Source organism: Salvelinus fontinalis, chromosome 7, assembly GCF_029448725.1.
Source record: "Salvelinus fontinalis isolate EN_2023a chromosome 7, ASM2944872v1, whole genome shotgun sequence".
In the NCBI taxonomy this organism is placed as follows: Eukaryota; Metazoa; Chordata; class Actinopteri; order Salmoniformes; family Salmonidae; genus Salvelinus; species Salvelinus fontinalis.
Window position 1 is genome coordinate 49,602,701 of NC_074671.1, and position 9,421 is coordinate 49,612,121.

General features: G+C 42.1%; 1 protein-coding gene across 4 annotated transcripts; it reads right to left on the reverse strand.

The window, feature by feature from the left end:
• Window positions 1–661: 661 nt before the first annotated feature.
• LOC129859601 (transmembrane protein 237B-like) lies at window positions 662–8,995 on the reverse strand. 4 transcript variants are annotated; one of them, XM_055929590.1, is made up of 14 exons: window positions 8,781–8,995; window positions 8,522–8,557; window positions 7,253–7,284; window positions 7,119–7,132; window positions 6,939–7,010; window positions 6,498–6,632; window positions 4,245–4,344; window positions 3,059–3,216; window positions 2,674–2,797; window positions 2,363–2,554; window positions 1,981–2,054; window positions 1,731–1,818; window positions 1,417–1,538; window positions 662–900 (listed from the first exon to the last, which is right to left on the reverse strand). In XM_055929590.1, the coding sequence occupies exons 1-14, from the start codon at window positions 8,799–8,801 to the stop codon at window positions 836–838; spliced, it is 1,233 nt and encodes a 410-aa protein (XP_055785565.1). In that variant the 5' UTR covers window positions 8,802–8,995; the 3' UTR covers window positions 662–835. The 4 variants fall into 4 exon arrangements, 3 of the variants coding, with proteins under 3 accessions (XP_055785565.1, XP_055785564.1, XP_055785566.1); XM_055929589.1 differs by having other exon boundaries at window positions 6,498–6,635; window positions 8,781–8,994; XR_008760191.1 differs by lacking the exon at window positions 1,731–1,818 and having other exon boundaries at window positions 6,498–6,635.
• Between the last annotated feature and the right edge of the window lie 426 nt (window positions 8,996–9,421).

The window sequence follows — 9,421 nt, forward strand, 5'->3', positions numbered from 1 at the left end:
TGACTTTAAAACAGTTACAGAGTTTAACGGTTGTGACAGAAAACTGAGAATGGATCAACAACATTGTAGTCACTTCACAATATTAACCTAATTGACAGTGAAAAGAAGGAAACCTGTACAGAATACAAATATTTTAAAACATGCATCCTGTTTGCAACAAGGCACTAAAGTAATACTGCAAAAAATGTGGCAAAGCAATTAACATTTTGTTCTGAATACAAAGTGTTATGTTTGGGGCAAATCCAATAACATATTACTGAGTACCATTCTCCATATTATCAAGCATAGTGGTGGCCGCATCATGTTATGGGTATACATGTAATCATTAAAGACTGGGAAGTTTTTCCAGGTAAAAAAATAAACAGAATGGGCACAGGCAAAATTCTAGACAAAAACCTGATTTCAGTCTGCTTTCCACCACACTGGGAGATTAATTCACAATAACCTAAAACACAAGGCCAAATCTACACTGGAGTTGCTTACCAAGAAGACCGTGAATGTTCCTGAGTGGCTGAGTTACAGTTTTGACTCATGAATACTTTCTGAAGGCACTGTATTTGATGGTGTGGTATATAACAAGACACAGCCATGTTGTTTCAGGTCAATACACTGCAAATGGTATGTTTGGTTTAAAGTCCCCAAAATGACATATAGAAGCATCTCAGTGGGATAACATTTTTATTATTTCCAATGGTAATCAATAAATTTGACAAAACAAGCACAGGTCATACAAAAATAAACTGATTATTGCCAAAAACAACGTGTACATTTTGTGTTGGCTGATAAAATACAGTTCAAAAAAAGATGTGCAAGAAGAAAATGGAAAAACTATTCCTCAAGTAGACATTTCTGATTTCTCCTCTGGTCTCAAGGACTCGATCTCCATAGCCATTAGGAACCCTGGTTTGGAGGTAAGTGGAGAGAGAGATTGGCAGCCCATGTCACTTCTAAAGGTAACTGACATACAAAGCTTTTATACACATGAAAAATGAAAAACCATCTCTGAAGGGACATTAACATGTGCGTCATTCGGTAAGGTTGCTGAGTGTCTGTACAATCCAGTCAAATTGCTGTGGTCTGTCTGAGGTGCTTTGTCCCTTCTAGTAATTATATTTCTATGGTGTATACAATTTCAGTATGGTGTATACAAAACATATTAAACAATTTTATAGATACATATTGAGACCTTGGTAACATATAGGACTGAGCACGTCAACAATGCCTGTCGCAATTTATCTACGCCTGAGTAGGTGGTGTTGTTTTAAGTAGTCTTTTTTCTTTCGTCTCTGTTTGTGACTGTTGTGCAGTAAGTCTTGGTCAATGTCATATGGAACTACGTCTGTGGAAATATTAAGTTGCTGTTTGTTCAATGAAATCAAAAAAAATATATATATTTTTAAACTACTTCAGCCTCACCTTCGGTGTAGTCCATCTCAGGCCTAGTGGAGATGAAGATCCAGGCCACTCCTACCAGCACAGCCACCACCAGGTTCACTATGATCCACGGGTGCAGGATCTGGTGCTCTGACCCAGGAGGCCTGGGAAGGAGAGGGGTTGTAAAAGTCACAATGCTTTTTTGTTTGTTTGGCTGGAGTCAGAGGAACAGAAGAAAAGGGGGTTCTCTTCTCTCCGACTCTCAACAGTGATACTGCTGAGTAGGATAATCAATATACAAGAACTAACTTAGAACATGTTAATACCAAGACAATAAGAACAGTTAGTTAGCACACCATAAGGTCTCGTTAGCACTGGGGTACAGGTTGATGCGGTCACTGGTCATTTGCTGGCTGAGAGAGAGGACCAGAGCTGAGAAGTACACTGCAGGAGGAGAGGGAAAGTTACTTCAGTGAAATGACCATTTGCCAAGGCCAGAGAGACGTGCTTGCTGGGCTGGATCATAGGCTGCATCATATACAGGTTGGCTCCGTCTGTCCTGAATGAATGAATTGAGTAACATACTGTAAAGATGTTTTCACTCACAGAAAGAGGCTAGAGCAACTGGGTCCAGGGTGACAAACTCTCTCATAGCCATGGCGCCTTTGGCCAGATTCACCCTGAAATGGAAAGAGAATGAGTCTCTCTCCACACACACACACACACACACTGGGGAGGGACGGGGCACACTGGGGTTTGTTGTAAAATGTGCAAGCCTGTAGCTAGAGAAGGAGATGTGTGTGTGTGTTTGTGTTTGTGAGGGGGTCCATTGATGGAATAGAACGACAGTGTGTTGTATACATACACACACAAACACCTCCTAGCTCTAGCCACAGGCTTCCCATATTTTCACAACAATGGCCACATTTATTTTGGGCCTGAACCCAGTGTGCCACACACAGACTCCCACTCTCTCTCCCCTCCTTACCTGTCAAAGGCTGACAAGGTGCTTATAGCCAGTAGCAGGTAGAAGAGAGACTGTGCAGGGTAGGCCAAGCTGTGGTACTGCTGCAGTAGGTTAGGCAGAGTAGTGAGATGTTTTCCTGCCAGGGCATAGATCACTATGATGTTCCACACGGCATAGCCTGCTAGGAAGCCGTGGCAGAACAGCCCAACCCCCCTGTACATTAGAGAGATAGAGAGATGTGAGATAGAGAGCGCGCACACACACACACACACACACACACACACACACACACACACACACAGTCTTTCAAACAGACACCTGCACGCACACACCTGAAGCCACCATGCACCCTAACAGACACATCCTTGGTGGTCCACATCTGCTGGATGTCCACGAAGTTGTCCACCTGATTGCTGGACTTCGGTCTGTCTGACCGATCGGCCGCTTGAAACCTCTCTGAAAGTAAAACAACACATCATTATCCAACATATAAGACAGGACTCACAAGGATGTCCAAATAATTCATATAAGGCCAATTTCTCCAGACACAGAAACAAGACTAGTCCTCGACCAATTAAAGCTTCCAATGGAGGTTTTCCATTGAAATTGCTTCATAGGCCAATACTAGGTTAATGAATCTGTGTCCTGGAAACCAACCTATACTCTTAAACTCTACCATGTACAGCTAACATAAAATAACAGAAGGGGGACACTCACTGCTCCCCTCTACAAACACCTTCCCCACAGGCTGGCTCTGTCCCAGGGGAGCAGAGAACAGGGAATGCCGGGGGATGGGTGACTGAGCGTCTGTGATGATGTCATCGTCCTCTACATGAAGCTCGTTGACGTACTGCGTCTCTGACACTTTCGACTTCCTAGGGAGTGACCACGAAAAAAGAATAGAAAGAACAAAAGCGAGGGAAACTGAGCTCATTAATAAAGCATATCATAACAGAACCATACAAGTGAAAACATACCACACACATTTTACTCTACACCATAAATCAATCAAAGTTGATTTGTCACATACATGTGATTAGCAGATGTTATTGCGGGTGTAGCGAAATGCTTGTGCTTCTAGCTCCGACAGTGCAGTAACATCTAACAAATTACACAACATATACCCAATACACACAAATCTAAGTTGGAATGAATTAAGACTATATACATCATATGGACGAGCGATGTCAGAGCGGAACGGACTAAGATACAGTAGAAGAGTATAGAAAACAGTATATACATATGAGATGAGTAATACAAGATATGAAAACATTAAGTGAATGAGATACCATAGAATAGTATAGAAAACAGTATATACACATGAGATACCACCCTGCATACCACTGCTGGCTTGCTTCTGAAGCTAAGCAGGGTTGGTCCTGGTCAGTCCCTGGATGGGAGACCAGATGCTGCTGGAAGTGGTGTTGGAGGGCCAGTAGGAGGCACTCTTTCCTCTGGTCTAAAAAAATATCCCAATGCCCCAGGGCAGTGATTGGGGACACTGCCCTGTGTAGGGTGCCGTCTTTCGGATGGGACGTTAAACGGGTGTCCTGACTCTCTGAGGTCATTAAAGATCCCGTGGCACTTATCGTAAGAGTAGGGGTGTTAACCCCGGTGTCCTGGCTAAATTCCCAATCTGGCCCTCAAAACCATCATGGTCACCTAATAATCCCCAGTTTACAATTGGCTCATTCATCCCCCTCCTCTCCCCTGTAACTATTCCCCAGGTCGTTGCTGCAAAGGAGAACGTGTTCTCAGTCAACTTACCTGGTAAAATAACGGTAAAATATATATTTTTTTTTTAAATGAGTAATGCCAGGTATGTACTAACTGATTAAGTATTAACTGTATTAACTGACTAAGATACCGTAGAATAGATAGGCCATATTATAGTGTCTCTTACTTCTTCCTCTTGGGTTTTTTGGTCACTTCTTCCCCTGCCTCTGCTGTGTTCTGGACCAGTCCATCCCCGTTCACCAGGTCAGCCTGGTCATCCTCCAGGTCTGAGACACAAACAAGCGAACGAACAACGCTCCACATGTAACTTAGTACATTTCACAAATACAGTAAGTACAATTATGACATATAGCCTATAAATGGTTTTGGTAAAACAGAACGAAATGTATTGAATATAAGTGGAATATAATCTTAACCATGCAGTAGCGATAGAATAAATAATACACAAACAAGAGAATGTTTGAGTTAAAAGTAGAACGAGTAGGTATATGGTTCCCCTGAGGCCTGTTGTTTACCTATAGTCAAGCCTGTTGTTTACCTATAGTCAAGCCTGTTGTTTACCTACAGTTGAAGTCAGAAGTTTACATACACTTAGGTTGGAGTCATTAAAACTAGTTTTTCAACCACTCCACAAATTTCTTGATAACAAACTATAGTTTTGGCAAGTCAGTTAGGACATCTACTTTGTGCATGACAAGTAATTTTTCCAACAATTGTTTACAGACAGATTATTTCACTGTATCACAATTCAGAAAATTGTGATACAGAATTCAGAAAATTCCAGAAAATTATGTAATGGCTTTAGAAGCTTCTGATAGGCTAATTGACATCATTTGAGTCAATTGCATCCTGTGGATGTATTTCAAGGCCTACCTTCAAACTCAGTGCCTCTTTGCTTGACATTATGGGAAGATCAAAAGAAATCAGCCAAGACCTCAGAAAAAACATTGTGGACCTCCACAAGTCTAGTTCATCCTTGGGAGCAATTTCCAAACGCCTGAAGGTACCACGTTCATCTGTACAAACAATAGTACACAAGTATATGGGACCACGCAGCCGTCATACTGCTCAGGAAGGAGACGCATTCTGTCTCCTAGAGATGAACGTACTTTGGTGCGAAAGTGCAAATCATTCCCAGAACTATAGCAAAGGACCTTGTGAAGATGCTGGCGGAAACAGGTACAAAAGTATCTATACCACAGTAAAACGAGTCCTATATCGGCATAACCTGAAAGGCCGCTCAGCAAGGAAGAAGCCACTGCTCCAAAACCACTATAAAAAAAGCCAGACTACAGGTTGCAACTGCACATGGGGACAAAGATTGTACTTTTTGGAGAAATGTCCTTTGGTCTGATGAAACAAAAATAGATCTGTTTAGCCATAATGACCATTGTTATGTTTGGAGGAAAAAAGGGGATGCTTGCAAGCCGAAAAACACCATCCCAACTGTGAAGCACAGGGGTGGCAGCATCATGTTGTGGGGGTGCTTTGCTGCAGGAGGGACTGGTGCACTCCACAAAATAGATGACTTCATGAGGAAAGAAAATTCTGTGGATATATTGAAGCAACATCTCAAGACATCAGTCAGGAAGTTAAAGCTTGGTCGCAAATGGGTCTTCCAAATGGACAATGACCCCAAGCATACTTCTAAAGTTGTGGCAAAATGGCTTAAGGACAACAAAGTCAAGGTATTGTAGTGGCCATCACAAAGCCCTGACCTCAATTCCAGAAAATGTGTGAGCAGAACTGAAAATGTGTGTGCGAGCAAGGAGGCCTACAAACCTGACTCAGTTACACCAGCTCTGTCAGGAGGATTTATTGTGGGAAGCTTGTGGAAGGCTACCCGAAACGTTTGACCCAAGTTAAACAATTTACGGCAATGCTACCAAATACTAATTGAGTGTATGTAAACTTCTGACCCACTGGGAATGTGATGAAAGAAATAAAAGCTGAAATAAATCATTCTCTCTACTATTATTCTGACATTTCGCATTAAAATAAAGTGGTGATCCTAACTGACCTAAGACAGGGAATTTTTACTTGGATTAAATGTCAGGAATTGTGAAAAACTGAGTTTAAATGTATTTGGCTAAGGTGTATGTAAACTTCCGACTTCAACTGTATAGTCAGACATGTTGTTTACCAATAGTCAGGCATGCTGTTTACCAATAGTCAGGCACGTTGTTTACCTATAGTCAGGCATGCTGTTTACCTATAGTCAGGCATGCTGTTTACCTATAGTCAGGCATGCTGTTTACCTATAGTCAGGCATGCTGTTTATCTATAGTCAGGCATGCTGTTTACCTATAGTCAGGCATGCTGTTTACCTATATTCAGGCATGCTCTTTATCTATAGTCAGGCATGCTGTTTCCCTATAGTCAGGCATGTTGTTTAGCTATAGTCAGATATGCTGTTTACCTACGGTCGCTGCCTTTTTCTTCTTCTTCCTTCTCTGTGGTGCAGCTTCCTGCGAATCAGGGGTCAAGGCCTGGATGACCTCAGATGACCTGCGACTGCTCAGACCCCCCATCTGGGCCATCTCCATCCCTGAGTCTGCTGCACATATAAACAACACAACTCTCTTATTATATACTTGAGGTGTACTTACTATGTGGTTCAAGTCATTACTAGTACTTTAACTGTATATACATGATTATTTGACAGTGGAATGCAAGCTTTATAGTTAACCCATAGCCTGAAACTTAAAGGAAAAATGCCTCCAAAATCTGGAACAACACTGTTCACCAGCAGTTCAACAGAAGGAGCTCCCCAGAACTATTCCTTGGAACTATTCCTTGGAACTATTCCTTGGAACTATTCCTTGGAACTATTCCTTGGAACTATTCCTTTTCCACCCACCCTCTGGGCTTTCAACACCATCCACCTGACTCTTCGACTTCTTCCTCTTGCTTTTAGGGACCGGTATCTCGTCTACATAGGAGACAAAACAGGTTAAGAAAACTCTATCCAAGCCAGCAGCGCCAACCAAAACTCTATAGTTAAATGATCTATTACAACATCCTTCTGAAGGCAACTCACCACCTGTATCTTGACTTCATGCAGTTGTTGAAATGCCACACATAAAAAAGGGAAAGAGAGAGCGTGAGAGAGATGTTCTGCTGGGATAAATGAGTTGAAACAGTATCACAACAGCCTAAGGAGGCGAGACTCACCTTGACATGGGGGGCAGGGCACGCTGTCGACGCTAAAGAGGACAAGGAAGAAGAGAATGAGGCTTGGCCAACATCTTACATAACACACCTTAATGATTACTTAATATACTTCATTATATTCACTTCTTTAACCTTTATTTAACTAGGCAAGTCAGTTAAGAACAAATTCTTATTTACAATGACGGCCTACCCCCCCGGCTGAACACTCCTCTAACCCAGACAACGCTGGGCCAATTGTGCGCTGCCCTATGGGACTCCCAATCACGGCCAGTTGTGACATAGCCTGAGAACAAACCAGGGTCTGTAGTGACGCCTCTAACATTGCAATGCAGTGCCTTAGACCGCTGCGCTCTTGGGAGGCCCTCAATCCATACATGTCAAGAGATAGGATCAGAGGGGAACCAAGGAACAACAGAACCAAGCAAGTGGTTGTACAAAGCTCTCTCCAAAACTTGCTTTCAAAGTAGATAACACTCCCAGTCACAAAGAGTACATTTCTCCAAATGATCTCAACAATAAAATCCTCCAAAACTCAACAACCTGGACTCAGAAAACAGAGTCCTTCACGTACAGAGAGAAGATCCAGCAGCACCAGGGCCCGGTTACCCAAAACTAGGCCCAGGACTGTGTATGAGAGAGAACTTACCGTGATTTGTTTTCTCACCATCCTATCCAAGAATCAGAAAAGGCTCTGAGGATATTCCTGTGCCACAGCCTTGGTGGCACTGCCTAATCCTGGGCTAAATCTGCAGTATGCATCTGCCAAGGTACTGGAATACCAACCAATCAAGGCATAGATCAGATCAGACTATTCAGACTTGAGGGATTTGACCCCTTGAGGTGAAAGTGACCCTCAACAAAAATAGCCTAGACTAAACTACAACAACTTTATTGATGTAATAATTTGGTTTAAGAACAATTTTGATGATTATTAAGGCCATATATCATTTCCCTCTCATGTTGGGCCACAGTTCTGAAGTGACATAAGCTACGCCTCTTCATGGTGTTGTTGACCTTAACCCCTAATGCTGTATGGTTCTGCAGCAAGGTTCCTGTTACACCCTCTCTGATTTGTTGTTGTTGGCCCTCTGCAGGGTGCAGAGACCTATGGGAACTGGCTGTCTGAGAGCGGTCTTTTGACTGGGCTTGTGCTCATAGGCTACCAATGTGCTGCATACTAGCTAGTTACAAGTCGAAATACTCTTAAGATTTATGATATGGATGGTCGTGTAAGTGTAGTGGCGCATGCGCGGCTAATGGTAGTGGTACCTGTGGAAGAGGCGGGAGGTCCCTCCGTCGAGTGCTCTGTTCATAAATAAATATTTTGATTAAAAAACATTAACTGCACACACTGGGCAACTGGAATAGGACAAAAATCACTAGTTATAACGAATTTATGGATACATAGTTATAGCTAACTAAGATATAGCTAAATTATAACTAGCTGGTCAGCTAAATTAGCTAGAGCAACCTTGTGTTTCCGACCGTTACAAGATTAGCTAGCTGAAATAACTAGCTAGCTACAGACCTGGAATCCTCCTGTGTCCATTTCTGCGGGATACCCTATTAAAACAACCCCGATAAGAGATAGCTAGTTAGCTACCTAGCTGTTAAAACGTTTTGGGCTGGTAACGTCTGCATCTTGGTTGCCACGCTGTTTACCCGTCCACTTTGTTTACACTAGTTGCCTTGCCATTACAGTGATTTTTAGCTGAGAACACAAAAAGGAACTTCCGGTTTTCAAAATAAAAGCATTCTGTCTTTTACACATGTTGACACAAAATGCCACACAAACACATATTAAAAAACACGCGTTCACACACAAAATTGTATTTTTAAAATTGGTAACAGTATACATCACATATTTTAGCATTATTCCATATCACATTATGTTACACAGAAGATATTCTGTATAATAATAGCCTGGGATTACAACCTGTGCTGAAGGTATCCTTCAGTATTATGAAAACATTGTGTTCAATGGTGAGCACACAACTCCACTTACTTGCTCACCTTCCTACTGAAACATGGTACCAATCTAGAGCACTTGGATATACGTTCTTTGGCATTAACATTCATTTTATTAAATCAAATAAAAACAGAAATTGTTAAAGATTGATGATATTTACTAGAAGAGAGAGACCAAGTTGAGACGCTAGACCAGGTGGA

What these genes read in the sequence shown, in the direction of transcription:
- LOC129859601 (XM_055929589.1), bottom strand. Translation starts at nt 8,801, where the DNA reads ATGGACACAGGAGGATTCCAG. An exon ending in TGGTGTTGAAAGCCCAGAGG is followed by an intron (nt 6,636 to 6,938) that starts GTGGGTGGAAAA and finishes TTATATGTGCAG; the next exon opens with CAGACTCAGGGATGGAGATG. An exon ending in AGTGCTAACGAGACCTTATG is followed by an intron (nt 1,539 to 1,730) that starts GTGTGCTAACTA and finishes TCTCCTTCCCAG; the next exon opens with GCCTCCTGGGTCAGAGCACC.